This window comes from Mastacembelus armatus, chromosome 8, assembly GCF_900324485.2.
Source record: "Mastacembelus armatus chromosome 8, fMasArm1.2, whole genome shotgun sequence".
NCBI classification, from domain to species: domain Eukaryota; kingdom Metazoa; phylum Chordata; class Actinopteri; order Synbranchiformes; family Mastacembelidae; genus Mastacembelus; species Mastacembelus armatus.
The window spans coordinates 2,695,625-2,712,747 of NC_046640.1; the positions used below are offsets into that span (position 1 = coordinate 2,695,625).

At 40.5% G+C, this 17,123-nt stretch overlaps 1 protein-coding gene across 2 annotated transcripts in view; it reads left to right on the forward strand.

The window, feature by feature from the left end:
• The first annotated feature begins 3,946 nt into the window (after window positions 1–3,946).
• The window catches only part of septin12 (septin 12), a 105,661-nt gene continuing 92,484 nt past the window's right edge, over window positions 3,947–17,123 (forward strand). Inside the window, exon 1 of one of the 2 annotated variants that reach the window (XM_026325954.2) lies at window positions 3,947–4,180. In XM_026325954.2, the coding sequence (XP_026181739.1) occupies window positions 4,126–4,180 (55 nt within the window). In that variant the 5' untranslated portion in view covers window positions 3,947–4,125. Of the gene's footprint in view, window positions 4,181–6,062; window positions 6,151–17,123 lie in introns of those variants that run through there. The other variant, XM_026325955.1, reaches the window with a different exon arrangement.

Consider the following 17,123-nt stretch of genomic DNA (forward strand, 5'->3'; position numbering starts at 1 on the left):
TGAAATTTAACATTTAAATATACTCAATATACTTTTAGAAAATATGCAGAATTTTTCACTTGGGTATTTATGACAAAGACTCCCAATTTGCTTGCCAAAGAGGGATTTGTTGCTTGAAGAAGATTCCTTCGATGAGTCCAAGCATGAGCAAACACAGACAGCTAGAGGGACAGAAAGACAGACAGACAGACACACACACACACACACACACCTCTGTTAGGTGTGAGGGTTGAGGATCTCTAAACCAGGGAGGATTAATGTCACAGCAACCTTTCATTACAACCTCTCTCTACATTTATACAGATTATTTATATATACTGTATATTAGGGCTGTCAAACAATAAAATATTTAATCGTGATTAATCATGATTAATCGTGATGATTGTCACGAGTTAACTTGTGATTAATCGCAACTTAATGATGTGCCATTATGTTGCGATTAATCACAAGTTAACTCCATCTGTTCTAAATGGACCTTAGATTAATACTTTACAAGTTTTTAATACTCTAACCAACATGGGCATGAACAAACATGGATGCTTTATGCAAATGTATGTTTATTATTAGTGCAACTATCCTAAACATACAGCATAAAGAACATAGACATGTTTCAAAGACATTAGATATGTTTTTCAAAGAATGTGTCTATTAAACACATGGAAAAATAAGAACATAGAAAAAACACAAGTTCCCATTATTTCTCTTTCTTTGCACTGAGCCATTTGCTGAAACAGACAAGCCTGTTTACATTTTCAGATGACAGGACAACTCACTTTTTCTGAACAACATGCCTTGACAGTGAAAACAATCTTTCACAAGGTATGGATGTGGCAGGTGTTGCTAAGTATCTGCAGACATTGTTTTGTAAATGAATTTACTGTTTAGAAGACCTTTTTCTTTCTCCATTTCTGTTTGCTGCTGCACTCTTTATTGTATATAGCTGCATTTTTGACTTCTCCTAGTACGGGCCAGGCCACGGGTCAAACAGGAAATGCGCGTTAATAAAATTAGTGCCATTAATGCCAGTTTGTGTTAACAATGCAACCACAAGGGGGAACAGTCCAGTGTCTTCATGTGCCGGTACCAAGTCCGGGTAAATGTTGCGTCAGGGTTGTGTCAGGAAGGGCATCTGACGTATAATTTAAGCCAAATCAAATATGCGAATCACAAATATGACTTCCATGCAGGATCGGCCGCAGCCCAGGTTAACAACGACCACAACTGGTGCTATTGACCTACAGCGTGCCAGTGGAAATTGGACTACTGTTGGTCGAAGAAGGAGAGGAGGAAGGCGTTTTCGTAGGCAAAGAGAGAAGAGGAAGGGAAGGAGTATAGGACTTTGAGTAGGGACTTTGTCAGGGAAAACTCGAGAGTTGGCTGATATGATGGAGAGAAGAAAGGTGGATATCTTGTGTGTCCAGGAGACCAGGTGGAAAGGTAGCAAGGCTTAAAGATTAGGAGCAGTGTTCAAGCTGTTTTATCATGGTGTGGATGGAAAGAGGAATGGAGTAGGAGTTATCCTGAACAAGGATTTTGCTAGGAATGTTCTGGAGGTGAAGCTGGAAGTTGAAGGTGTGATGTTGAATGTTGTCAGTGGTTATGCCCCACAGGTAGGATGTGAGTTAGAAGACAAGAAGAATTCTGGAGGGAGATGGATGAGGTGATCCAGGGTATCCCTAGTGGTGAGAGAGTGGTGATTGGGGCAGACTTCAATGGACATGTTGGTGAGGGAAACAGAGGTGATGAGGAAGTTTGGTATGCAGGACAGGAATGCAGAATGACAGATGGTAGTAGACTTCACAAAAAGGATGGAAATGGCTGTAGTGACCACATTTTTCCAGAAAAGAGAGGAGCATAGATTGACATATAAGAGTGGAGGCAGGAGCACGAAAGTTGATTACAACTTGTGCAGACGTTTCAACCTGAAAGAGATCAGTGACTGCAAAGTAGTGGCTGGGGAGAGTGTAGACAGACAGCATAGGATGGTGGTGTGTAGGATGACTCTGGTGATGAGGAAGATGAAGAGGACAAGGGCAGAGCAGAGGACCCAGTGGTGGAAGCTGAAAAAGGAAGCGTGTTGTGTGGCTTTCAGGGAGGAGCTGAAACAGACTCTTGGAGGTCAGGAGGTTCTTCCAGATGACTGGACAGCTACAGCTAAAGTGATCAGGGAGACAGGTAGGAGGGTATTTGGTGTGTCATCTCGAAAGAGGAAAGCAGATAAGGAGACTTGGTGGTGGAATGAGGAAGTTCAGGAGTGTGAGAGAGGAAAAGGTTAGCTAAGAAGAAGTGGAACACTGAGAGGACAGAAGAGAACAGACAGGAGTAGAGGGAGATGCAGCGTAAGGTGAAGGTAGAGGTGGCAAAGGCCAAACAAAGGGCATATGAGAATTTGTATGATAGGTTGGACGGTAAGGAGGGAGAGGTGGATTTGTACAGGTTGGTGAGGCAGAGAGGCAGAGATGGGAAGGATGTTCAGCAGGTTAGGGTGATCAAGGACAGGGATGGAAATGTGTTGACAGGTGCCACAAGTGTGATGGAAAGATGGAAGGAATATTTTGAAGAGTTGATGAATGACGAAAATGTTAGAGAGCACAGGGTAGAAGAGGTGACTGTTGTGGAGCAGGAAGTAGCAAAGATCAGTAAGGATGAAGTGAGGAAGGCATTGAAGAGGATGAAGAGTGGAAAGGCAGTTGGTCCTTCCATACCTATGGAGGTATGGAAGTGTTTAGGAGAAGTGGCAGTAGAGTTTTTGACTGGGCTACTTAACAAGATCTTGAAGAGTGAGAGGATGCCTGAGGAATGGAGGAGAAGTGTACTCGTGCCCATTTTTAAGAACAAGGGAGATGTGCAGAGCTGTGGAAACTACAGAGGAATAAAGCTGATGAGTCACACAGTGAAGTTATGTGAAAGAGTAGTGGAGGCTAGGCTGAGGTCAGAAATGAGCATTTGTGAGCAGCAGTATGGTTTCATGCCAAGAAAGAGCACCACAGATGCAATATTTGCTTTGAGAATGCTGATGGAGAAGTACAGAAAAGGCCAAAAGGAGCTGCATTGTGTCTTTGTAGATTTGGAAAAAAGTGTATGACAGGGTGCCGAGAGAGGAGCTGTGGTTTTGTATGAGGATGTCTGGACGTCTGGAGTATGTTTGAGTGATGCAGGACATGTATGAGAGCTGTAAGACAGTGGTGAGGTGTGCTGTAGGGGTGACAGAGGAGTTCAAGGTGGAGGTGGGACTGCACCAAGGATCGGCTTTGAGCCACTTCTTGTTTGTTGTGGTGATGGACAGGCTGACAGATGAGGTTAGGTTTGCTGTGGCGACCCCTGAAGGGAGCAGCCGAAAGGAAAAGAAGAAAATGAGTTTGTATGAATGAGTTTCATTCATACATAATACATCTCATTTCACACTGGTTCTCCACAAAATAGAAATAGTTCATCTGTGTACTCAGTTAATACTAAAAAAATTATACACATACATAAATATATATTCATTCATACACAATACATCTCATTTCACACTGGTTCTCCACAAAATAGAAATAGTTCATCTGTGTACTCAGTTAATACTAAAAAAATACATTTCTCATGTTCAGGTGTATACCATAATTGTAAATTGAGACTAAATTTTATTCAGGTAACGACAAAGTGCATTGCTTAACAAAAACAATAGTAAAAGCAGTCAGTGATAATTTGACCTATTTATTCAATCTGCTCTTCCTAGTTTTACAGTGTAACGTTCACGACTCCATCTGTGTTTTTATGTGTTTATCAGTGTAGATTTGGGCTCTATCTGTGAAGACACCGATAAACCCCTGGATCCACGTGAAAGCGAACAAAAGAGAAGTTTTCCAGGTGTTGTTTGCGGCTCCGCCCCCTTCGCCCCCTCGGGCTGCAGGGAGCTGAGCAGGGAGGAGCGGGGGAGGCTGGCCCACCGACTCACCGATGCTCCTGAGTTCTTTTGGGCAGTGAGGACACCCACTGTCCCGAGAGAACAGTCAGGGCGCTGCTCAGCTCAGTTGGCTCCGGACGAATTTGCCCATTTTTCGATACATATTATTTTTCAGAAGAAACTTTTTTAACCTAGGCTATCTGATTAGCAGCGGCATCACGGAGCCTTCTGCACTCAGGATGTCGGAGTTTTCCGTGAATGACCACCTCGAAGGGATTTTATCAGATTTTGAAGGTATGTAGGCTATAATATTGGATTGCTTCACTCCTGCCTGTTTTATTGAAGTTTCAGACAACGAAATATAGTGTTGCGGCTGCAGGCTGGAAATAAAGTACCTTAAAATCTGTAGCCTACTTTATTGTTAAGTAGTTTTATGGATTTCCAGTTCAGGAGCGCAAAAACACACCAAATGCAGTAGTACACAGAGCAGTTTCCTGTTTTCTCACAACACACTTAAACTGATGCACAAAATCAGTAAATCAACATATAATTTACATGTGTGTACGTGTGTGTGTGTAGGCTATATAAATGTATCTTATAATTACTGCAATCATATGTTAGGCAGCATTAGTAGCATGGTTGAAGAAAAGCCTCGAGAAACTTGTGTGTGCTTACTGCTGCCTGTCAGTGTTTGGAGGGGGATAAGTGTATCCCAATAGCAGACAATAGTATCTTTTAGAAACAGTAAATTCAGCCCTGTGAATGAGCTGCCTGTGCTTCAAAGACTAGATTAGTCTTTGTTAGATCTGTCCTGACTTGGCTTAATGTACAAAGTTGAAGCCCCTCAGTTCAAATCCACAGAAATGAAGCATGACTTGCTGAAGTTTTTATCTGCAACTAATATAGGATGTATATTTAATTAAGTGTTTTTTCTACCTTTATTCTACAAAAGTTTATATATAACATTTCAGTTATTCAATAAATGAATACTTAATACATCAAGTGGCAGGAGATAAACTGGATGGGTTGAGATTGAGATAAACACAAAACAAAACCACAAAAAAGCAACAACTGAGAAAACACGAATTTGTAAAATATACCTGAACAAAAAGGAGCTCATGTAGACTATTAGCTCATCTCAACATGGCTAATAAGTAAATAGAGTGGTTTAGAGCTTTAGAGTGAGTAATGCTGGATTTTGAAGCTAATATCAATATTGATATTTTAGAGTTAAATAATCCTGTACCCATTAGATCAGCCAATATTTATACAATAGGATGGTCCTAGAGTCAGGACTTTCAGAGTTGATTCAGATATAAGCTGTTTGTCATTGTAGTTCATACTTTTTCTCATATTTAGACATTTTCATTTTAAAAGACATTTTTGTTGCACAACCTAACATTAAAACTGATGTAATATGCCTTATCTCCTATATGTATGAGCGATATAATATTCACACCTCTGACCAGTTAGTGCCAGTTCAGCATACCTGAGAGAGCAACTACCTCACACTAAGCCCAGGTAAATAGAAACACTGTGCATCCATCTCTCTTGCTGCTGACGGCACTGTCAGCTGAACAGTTATTCACACTGGACAATAGTAGAGGGGTTTCTACTAGCCTCTTGTTTAGTAAATTCAATCTGGGGCTGAGTGATGTGAATTCAATTCAATTCAATTCAATTTTATTTGTATAGCGCCAAATCACAATACAAATCATCTCAAGGCACTTTACAAAAACTAAAAATCCAACAAATCCCTTATGAGCAAGCACTTGGTGACAGTGGAGAGGAAAAACTCCCTTTAACTGAAGAAAAAACCTCCAGCAGAACCTTGACAGAGTAAGCAATGAGCTACTTTTTCAGAGGGTTTTTATGGATAAACTATATAAGAGAGAATTGTTTTTAAATAATGTGTAATTCAATCTTTTCAACATTCAACATCTTTTCAACATTCAACATCTACTGACAGAAATGAACATGCTCATATAGCAAATGCCCAAAATAATGTTTGTTTCCAATAGGTGTAGTCATTAAGACAGGAAGACAGTGGACAATGGTCACTTGATTAGAGCGAAAGACAGGAAACATGTGGAAGCTGGGTGACATTGCTACAGAGCAACAAAGTCCATATAGGGAGGAGGTCAGGGTGGATGGAAAGATTGACAAAAACTTCACATTTCTGTAGTTGGAAAAGAAGCAGGACAGTAGCCCTCGACAACTGGAGCTTGAGACCCCTGCCTTAGTTCATCTATTTACGGATGACAGTAAGCATTTTTTTTTTTCAAACATGAACAGTTTGGCTTATGACAGCATACAGTTTCACTCATCAATGATATTTTTCTAGACTTTTTCAAATATATTTGAAAAACGTAGTACAGAATAACACAAAAAAATGTTTATAGCAATGAGTATCTTGAGTTAGAAGACAGTTAGAGGCAGAAGATGTCAGAATGATTAGACATTGCTTTTCCTCGGGGTGAATTATCTTGTCCTAGGACCCTGGAGGGACAGTGCAACAAAAGCTTCCCTCTCCCCTTCCATTCTTTCAACATTTTTGTGTTTAGACAGGTGTTGATCTATGCGTCTCAACAAATTACTGCCTTTGGTATGGAGACCGCCACTGTGGCCTGTCATAGCACACTCAGTGTCTTTACACTTTAAAAAGTCTGATTTGTGCCCCCCCCCCCTTCTTTATAAGGGAGCAAGGATAGAAAAAAAAAAGCCTTTATTTAATCATGCATATCCTAAGAATGCCAACAGGTCTTTACCTCACGTGGTCTACATCAGGGCTGAATGTGTTAAAAAGATTATTTATATTCAGCTCTTCTTCAAAATGTGTGTCATAACCATTGTATCAAAGTAATTCACAATATTAAGTCAGATTAAGAACAGGTCAAGTCATATGTGGTCAGTTTTGAGCACTTAACCATATTTTTTCTCTTCAGTGCCACAGACACAATTTGTCTTGTCCTCAGCAATCTGCTGCATACTTAGCTGTGCTCAACCCAGAATGATCCTGTGTAGGAGTTAGCGAAGCCAGCCCCAGTGGCAGAAAATCATTGGATGTGACAGACCTAAAATTCATTTGGTGATTGTTGATGCTGTGGAATGCTGGGTGGAAAATGGTGCCTCAACTCAAGTGGCCACTTCTGTTTTAATCTGATGGGCACGACTAAAAAGGGGGGTTTATGTGCCTATCTTCTCAAAGCAGTACAGAAGATTTGTTTCACATTGTAAGTGAACCACAAAATTTGAAGGTTTTAGTCAATGGTGAAAAAGTTTTCAATGTAATTGTTCTTATTGAAGAACAACTGAATTAACTACATACATACAGTAGGGCAGAGCCTTCAGTTTTATTAGTGAATGCTTTTGCCCAGAAAGTACTTAATATTTATGTCTACTTTCATAAAACATCCATCTAATCAATGTTTTGCTGAATGTTGACTCATACTATATGACTTTATGGCATTTTGTTTTGTTTTTGCAAATTGTAAACAGATGTACAGTAAATGCTGCCCTGTGACTGGGAATTATTTTTACTGATTAGATCTGGAATCAACATCTTCATGTGTAAAACTTTGCCTACCTGGGAACGTTGTAAATTATTCTGAAAATAACTCTAAATGGCATTTAGGTTTAAGGGGTTCATTTTTCCATAGTCTAGAGCTGGTTTGCGAGAGTTGGTGAAACAGACTAAGAAAAGCAATTGATTGGAGGGAGAGACAGGGGTAGGGCCTCTAGGTGACAAGAGAGATTAGAGGAGTTTACGGACGCTAAGAACTGCTGTCCCAGCTCTGTCACATCCTGGTACTGCACTTCAGCACTCCAACACTCCAGAGATCAGAGGGGGTCCCATGACTCACTGCCCAGTGAAAATGGAGACACACATACACACAACTCGTGGTCTTTGCTCATGACAATTGTTGGTCTAAATCCATCCATCCATTATCTATATCTGCTTATTCCGTAACCAGGGTCACAGGGATCTGCTGTAGCCCATCCCAGCTCTCTTTTGGATGAAAGGCAGGGGTACACCCTGGACAGGTCACCAGTCCATTGCAGGTGTTGGTCTAAATAAAAAATTAAATTATAGAGAGATACATGAATTTGAATGCACAAGAAGCACATAGATCTGCATGTTACACACTGTCCAGAGCTCTCAGATCTCACACACACACAAAAGTAGCACTTGTTGCAGTGGTTGCTGCCAAGCCTTTCTTTCATAATGGATCAGAATTTGGCAAGACATCAGTACAGACTGCCTGGTACTCAGACATGCCTGGAGTTGTCAGGCCCTGAAGACACACTGGATCAGTTGTAAAGAACCAGAGAGTAAAGGCAAAACCATTACTGCAGTGAAAATATGATGACTGGTGTTATAGGCTGGCAGTAAGAATTAATGCATAATTAATGTAGACTGTAAATCACTCAAAGCTTCCTCTAGATGTTTGCCAGAATAGCAGTTTTGCTTTAATGATACTTGATTTAGTTTTTGTCTCAAGCAGTCATTGAACAGATTCATAACTTTCATGGTTGGATTCTACTACCAGCAGTTGGAAAGAGTTATACATCTGCCTGTAACTGCTGTGCTGTTTAATCAGTAAATAGGCATGACGCACAAGCAATTAAACACTGGAGGCACTGTCCCTTTAATAGACTGCAGCATCTAATATTTTTCAAGCAACAGGTGCTTATGAGGCAGATAGCAGACAGACATCTGTAATACGGTGATTAAGTGCTAGTTTGCTCTATGTATGTGTGTGTGTTTAGATGTCCTCAGGCACAATGTTATTTTCAGTGTTACAACTTTGCAAATGGCTGCTTGGAATGTGAATTCCAGATGTGTTTTTTGTAAGTGGAAGTTGTTGCAGTGTGTATGTGAGAGAGCGGGAGATTGGCATAATGTGCACAGTGGCTATACAATATATATGCAATTTTTTTTTGTTATGGGTTTCCTTTGCCCATAGATGTATTCGTGGGTTTGTGCGTCTTGTGAATGCGTGTCTGCGTGTGTATGTTCCCAGCCGTCAATGCACATGCTGTCTTGCCCTTCGGAAAACTTTGTGGAATGTGCTAGTTGGGGGTAGGGGGTGGTGTACATGTCCAGACTCAGGATCCTCTCACATTTTGTGTCCACAGGCTCCTGTTCTCCCAGTTCTTACTGGTTCCCAAACTAACTCATCTCTGTGTCCATAGCTTAATAATTCATGGAGTTAGATTTGTAAACACTGTGCCTTCAGCTACTTTCGGCATTCTTTATCCCCTGATATCAAAAAATAATTTTTAGTAAATTATAGTAGTAAAAAATAGTAAAATCAAAACTGAAATGTTCTGCATCTAAATTAAAAAAATCTCCTTTAAAATCCTATTTGAAGTAGCAGTAGCACACAGGCCTGAAAATCTAACATAAATAATCTAAATACACACGTGAACAAAATTGTTAGTAGCCTTCCATTGAAGAAAAACCCACAATGGTCACTGAAATAACATGAAAATGACAAAAGTAATAATAAATAAAAGTTTACTGAAATTTAACTAATAAAAAACAGACATTGTTTTTGAATTGTGGTTCAACAGAAGCAGTAAAAAAAAAAACTAATGAAACTGGCCTGGACAAAAATGATGGCACCCTGTCATGAGGTGGATTTTTTAGATCCAGTTTTTGGACTTTTATTTTGGTTAGTTCCGGTTTCTTTCTGTATTGATTCCAGGTAGCTTTATGTTTTATACAGTATGTTTTATTAGTGATATTACTTTCACCTGTGTTAATTAACGTTTTGGTTCTGAAAGTATTTATGCCTCTTAAGTTCCTTTGTTCTTTGTGGAAGAATTAGCACTGTTTGCAGTAGAGAGGAGAGGAGTTTCTGTTCTGTTCCGAAACACCAAGTGGCGTTAATGTTTTGCCTGTGTGCCTGCCTGCCGAGTGGCGGAGATCTTCCCTGTGTTTTTTGTGTCTGAGCCCTGGACGATCCAGGGGAAATAAAGGCGTATTTGTCCTGCATTTGGATCCTACCTCTCCTCCTTCATCATTAACACACCACCACATCATAACATACCCTTAGAAAAGATTGAAAAGAATTTGACCATAGGGACATGTTAAATGTCAAAGTGTGTCCTGTAATTAGCATCACAGGTGTCTTCAAACTTGTAATCAGTCAGTTGGTCTATTTAAAGGGTGAAAAGTCGTCACTGTGCTGTTTGGTATCAGGGTGTGTACCACACTGAACATGGACCACAGAAAGCTGAAAAAGCTGTCTCAGGAGATTAGAAAGAAAATTATATACGAGCACGTTAAAAGTGAAGGCTATAAGACCATCTCCTAGCTTGATGTTCATGTAACTACAGTTGCACATATTATTCAGAGATTTAAGGTCCACGGAACTGTCGCTAACTAGCCTGGCCAGCCAGACCCACTCCTTTCTTAGCGAAAGGGTCTGAAACCCCTGTCATAGAGAGGTCTTTTCCTCCAGCCTCAAAAGAGTCGGGCCAATCACACCTGTTTATATACAATGGGGCAGGCTTTATGCTCCAGTCAAACAAGCCTTGCACATATGCGCTGACTCATTCGTTAGACTAAGGTTTCCCAGTGTCAGTCCCAAGTCTGTAAATCTTTCTACAACTGGCTTTTACCATTTACTCTGTTCAAAAATATGCACTGAACTGGTGAGAACACCGTGTATTCTCATGTTTTTACCACAAAATGACAAGTAAATGGCGGTGTGTACGGATGCAGCAGCTCACGGCTCTCCCTTTTGGTGTGTTTTTGTATGTCTTTTTGTTTTTCATTGGGTACCTCTGTGAAGTACAACTACAGCTACCAGGACTAACTGAACTGGATTTTAGCACAAGATCACAGTCACACATGACTTTAATTGAACTCACAATATTCCAGAGAACATCACCAATCCCTGTGGATCATTGTTGGCCCTGGCAGATGGCCCAAATGGCACTGGGAAAGGAAACAAAAGCGGGGCTGCCAGGCTGGCCTTCTGGTGAGACTCAGAAAACAATCACACAAGCCTCCTTTACCAAGCATGTTTCTCACCAACGCAAGATCCATGGCTCACACAATGGACATACTGGAGCTACATATCGCTGGTAATCGCTATATCCGCTATAACTGCTGTATTATGATTGTATCTGAGACCTGGCCTCTCCCACAGATTCATCACCCCATGTTTCTACATGGCCTCAGGATGCACTTTCTCAGCTCCAAGACTGCTTCACACACACTGACTAAGATGTTTTCGAACATCACGACCTGGCTGTTCACACTGGGGCTGTACTGGCCTACATCAAGTATGGCATGTAAAATGTCACAGTGAATAAAATCACCTGGGTTCCAGAAACCCTGGACGACCAGCCAAGTCCACAAGCTTCTTAAAGAGTGAAATGCAGCCTTGAGGTCAGGTAATGAACTCTTCAACCTGAGGAGAGGAATCAAAGGCAAAGAGGGATTACAAAAGGAAGGTAGAAGATCACTTCACAGACAGCAACCCAAGACAGGTATGACAGGGACTACAGCACTTAACTAACTGCAGCAGCGATGCAGCTGCAAAGAGCTCAGCCTCACTGGCAGAGGAGCTGAACAGGTTTTTTTTTTTGCCCATTTTAGAACACCACACCACTTCACCCCACACCAGGCCCCAGCACCCCCTCACTCACTGGCCAGGAGCATGAAGTGAGGCAGGTGCTCAAAACAGTGAACCTGAGTGGTACTCAGCCAACAACCTGGCACTGAACACCACAAAAACAAAGGAAATCATCCTGGACTTCAGAAGGCACAGGGCAGACCCTGCCCCACTCTACATCAATGGAGACTGCATAGAGAGGGTTCAGACCTTTAAATTTCTAGGTACCATCATCTCTGCAGGTCTCACATGGTCTGTAAATACCACAGAAATCATCAAGAAGGCACTGCAGCGCCTTCACTTCCTGAGAATCCTGAGGAAGAACAACCTGATCGAGAATCTGCTGGAGACCTTCTACCATTCAGCGGTGGAGAACCTACTGTCAAACTTTATCACAGTATGGCATGGCAGCTGCACTGAGGTAGACAGGAAGGGAATACAGAGAATAATCAACAACACAGAGGACCATGAACACAAACACATACAAAGCTTCTGGGAGAATGTTCTTTGGGCAGATGAGACACAACTGGAGCTTTTTGGCAAGTCCCATCAGCTCTATTTTGAGATGCAAAAATGAAGCATACAAAGAAAAGATCACTGTGCCTACTGTGAAACATGGAGGAAGCTCGGTTATGTTCTCGGGCTGCTTTGCGGCATCTGGCACAGGTTGTATTGAATCTGTGCAGGGTGCAATGAAATCTCAAGACTATCAAGGCAACTAACAAGGACCCAAAACACACAGCTAAATACACCCAAGAATGGCTAAGAACAAAACATTGGACTATTCTGAAGTGGCCTTCTATGAGCCCTGATCTAAATCCTATTGAAGATCTGTGGAAAGACCTGAAACATACAGTCTGGAGAACGCACACTTCAAACCTGAGACAGCTGGAGCAGTTTGCTAAAGACGAGTGGCCAAAATACCTGTCGACAGGTGAGGAAATCTCACTGAGAGTCACAGAAATCGCTTGATTGCAGTGATTGCCTCAAAAGTTTGTGCAACTAAATATTAAGTTACTCACTAGACATTGCCACCTTGCAGTCTCACAAAAACACATATAGGGACACAGCAGTCTTCCCTGGTTTTAACCCTCTGGGGTCTGAGGGGGTTTTGGGGGCCTGGACAAAAAATTGTGTCTTTTAAACATATTAATGTCTAAACTCTGATAACACTGTAATCAGCACAAAATTGGCTACAATAATGTGTGAGCAGCAAGTTTATACATGATTGTGTTTTTGAGAAAAAAGTGTTTATGCATGGTTAGTGAAAAACTAAAATTTTTTCCAGACAAAGACGCGCATAATGAGCCTTTCAGTCAATGTAGCTGAGAGATTAGTGCAGCACAATACAAAACAATGAGGAGCCAAATGATCCTCATTTGAGTTAAAATCAGTGTTTTTACTCTGACGACAAGCTAAACTATTTGTCTCTGTGTGGAATATAAGAAGCGCTTCTTCACGTCCGTGACTCGCCATCATCCAAACGCGCAGAAAAAGTGAGTAAATTCTATGATGAAGTTTGACGTTTTATGTCATTTCTCGGGGGTGTGCACATATTTACCTGGTTCACCTGAGATTATTTACATGTGAACAGTGGACAGTGTACAAGGTGGGACCGCATTACCTGTAATGAGGTGAGACAGGAAAAAACAGACTTGTCCTGACATTCATACGGATTAAATAAAAAGTGATGATTTGTTTTTGACTTGAATTGTTTAATTTAAAAGAAAACATTTCAAGCTTTCTAGCCATATAATTCTTATTTTTATGAGGCAAATATTCGCTGATATTCTGGTTGTTTTATTTACGCGTCTGTGAAGAGAAATGGCAGAGACAGAAAAGTCCGAGAGCGCACCGTCTGCTTTCTTTATTAAAAAAAGCACAATGTTTTGTTTTTATTATGATGGTATACACCTAAAAGTAGACCCTTTACAGATTTGAATGATACTGTATCATGCATCATTTTTGTGCTTGTGGGGGACTGTTGTTTTGCATTACTTACACACAGAGCAACTGGTAGGTGGTGGGGAACGCACATGCAGATACCAACTACTTTCTTTATCTCCACTGGTTCATTCCAGATGATTAATGGCCCAAGCATTTCTCCTCTTTTTCAGGCCCTCAGTCATGAATTGCCATGTTGAGTGTTGTATATTTTGTGTGAGGAAGCATGGATCTCCTTCTGCTAGCTAACACACATTCCTCCCCCTGCTCTACATGTCTAATAGGCATTTAAAATTGAGGGACAAACATTCAAGAGGGCAGGCAGAGGGCAGAACCGCTCTAGAGGAGCCCCAATCATTAACCCCCCTCCGTCCATCTGCCCCTCCGAAGTGTTTGTCCTGAGTTGAAGGAGAAAGGTAGGGGGAATAGGGGTCACATTAGGAGGCAAAAAAGGCCTCCTACCAGGAGCCAGCTTCCCGACTCGTCCCAGGATTCATAACCAGCCCCCCACCCTCCAAAACTACTCCTGGCAGCAATGAACCAGGTTTACTCAGCCTAGGGTCCACAACAGGCTCATCCCAAAGCACTGCCATTGCCCTGTAGTCAAAGGTCGGCTGTCCCAACCCAGGGGCAGCACACTCACACCTGCACGCACTTACACAATGCCCCATACAGTCAAATACATTCAACATCCACCCCCGACATGGACTAAAGACCTTGAATACCCACCTACCCACACTGGCAGGCTGCCCATGTCTGGCCAATCCCAACCCACCCAGCTCCTACCTAATTATTGGGGACCAGGAAATCAGCCCATTGGTCTTTTGATGAAGCAGATATTCTCTCCACGCTAATATGATCCATTTGGTACATTTGATGATTTTTTATTTTGATGGCAACTACAATACAATACAAGTCCCTGAATGACTGATAAACCATTATCTTCAAAGGTTTTCTGACTAAAACACTAAATAAAAACAAAGATGTTTCTGTGTTCATCCAAACACCATAATCAGTTGCAAAGCTGCAGCAGGAAACAACTATGGTCTTATTGTTTGTATAGACTTTTTAACAAAATCATTAGCAGATTAAAATGACCACACAGTTTTTATTGAAACTTGTATTGCTGACATGGGATTGAAACGTCAGTGCTTCAGTCATGCACTTGAGAGGTTGCTATGGCTTCACTTGGCCACCAGATGTCACTGTTCTTAGACTGAAGCCTTGAAGATTTGAATCTTTTTCGACACAATTAGAAGGAAAGCCTCACCGCTTCAATGGCTCATCACTAAGCCTCAAGAAGCAGGTTTTAGCCTTCAGGCATCAGGTCTTGGTCTTGCAGAAATCATGTCAGGCAAGTGGCTGGATGGTGAGCACCATAAGGTAACTTCACAATCTGGCAATGGGTATATGGATGCAGACCTGCTTACATGCAGCGTGTCACAGGTGAAGCAGATCCTGGTGATTTCTGGGCACAGAGCAGACACAGGTGAAACTAATCAAAACTAATTAAGTCAAGTTACAGAAAAATGACTGAGGGAATACAGGAAGTAAAAATCAAAATAAAAGTCCAGAGCAAGTAGTTCAAAAACCAGGATCCTAACAGGATCATCATTTTTATGGTTGTGACTCTTCCAATGAGTAATATAGGCAAAGTGTCATTCTCTATTGATTTAAACAGAGGTGTGATAGCTGTATCAGGTCTGACAACCTGGCGCAGATATTGATACAGAGATATCTAATGTTGCCTGGCTGAAGAGGAGATGTAGACAAAGATTGAAAATTCCAGTGGATTACTATTAGTAATACTGTGGATTTAGTTCAATTGATAGTCTGAGAGAGATGAGAATTTGTTTATAACTGATTGTTGTGAGAGCTTTGCGAGTTTGAGAGGAAAAGTAATACATCATCAACATAAAGGCTTTTCTTATGATGTACATGTTCTGTTTGTACACCAACGATACAGTTTTTTGTTGAATAGCAGCAGCTAGCGGCTCAATAAAAGCAAATAAAAGAGTGGGCAACCCTGCCTGTTACCCTTTTGAAGATTGAACCTTGGGGAAGCTTGATCATTTGTTCTGACTGATGCAATTAGAGAACTATACAATGCTTTGATGCTTTGTATGCTTCATATGCTTTTTCCATTTATGTAAATGCTTTTTCTGCATGTAAAGAGATAATAGTAGTTTCTGATTTATTAATGAGTAGTCTATTATATTGATTAGTCTTTGTGTATTGTTAACCACCTGTCTAATCTTAATAAATCCTGTTTGATCACGTGTCCAGGCAGGAGCTTTGCAAATGATTTTGAGATCTCCATTAATGAGTGATATGGGATGATAACTGAATAGAATTACAGGGTCTTTACCTGGTTTAAGGAGCAGGATAACATTTGCTGAATTCATGTTTGAGGGTATTGTGTGAGTTTGTTTAATTTCTGTTAACATTCTATAAAATGGCAGGACAGCATTGTATATGTGTTGGAGGGCTTCTTGGAGTTCAGCCACTGTGGTGGATGACTCCAGAGCCATGATCTGTTCATGATTTAGTCTTGTCAAATCTACACTGAATTACTGATGATTAATTATTAATATTAATAAAGATCTTTGCATTACTATTATTCTACATAGCCAAAGGATGTACAGAAAGGATGGAATGTAAATTTAAATACACTGACACACAGCACAATACAGACACATACTGTACAGCACAGTACTTCACATCTGTTTATATGCCAATCAATCAAAATGAACAATGAAGAGGTATTACTGTGGCTCTAGAGTGTACAGTTACAGCTACTTCATTACAGAAATTAGGTTATTTTGGTTATTTTGGATTTCACAATATTTATAATATTTCACAATAAAAGACACACAGGTACCAACTATATTTACACTAAATTATTGTCATTTTTAATTTTACTGTGAAATTGATGGAAACAGTAAATTTTAAATTTAATTTAATTTATTTATTATTATTTATTAATTAATAATCTTTCCAGAAATCCACAACATATTACTGTATTATTTAACAATACATTATTGTATTCAAATCATTCTTTGTGATAAAACAACAAATTACTGTAAAACTGATGGAGCCAACGGCCTAGATAACGCTGCTTAATGTGATGTGACCTGATCCAGTCTGTGACCTAGCAGAAACCAGTAAAGAAGAGGTATATGTGCTATTTACTCCATACTCCAGATCTAATAAGGTAACTATATCTTCATTTTCACAATAACCCATTATATATTATGAGTGCTTTCACCGATGTTTGCTCCAACATAGCCTATTTAAATAGGCTGATGAAAGACACGTCTCCTTTCACCATTAATGTGCTTGTTCCCTTGCTGTTTCTGTATTGTTACAATAAAGACTAAAAGCCAAATGCTATGGCTAAATTTCATTTTTGTGACTTGCACTGGGGCACAGCTTTGCTGCTACTTTAAGTGTAGTTAAATTGAAGTGAACAGTAGGCTAATTTGAGCTATACAAATCTCTTGCTTCAGAGCTGAGAGGTGCCATAATTAATGCAGCTTATTATTTATATTTTTACATTTTTAATTGTTAATAAAATGTGTACAGTCATGACATATTGTGAAAGCAAGAGACTGAGAATAAGTAGCCTAAATGTGTGTGTTCGTTCAGTCAGGCAGCCACGG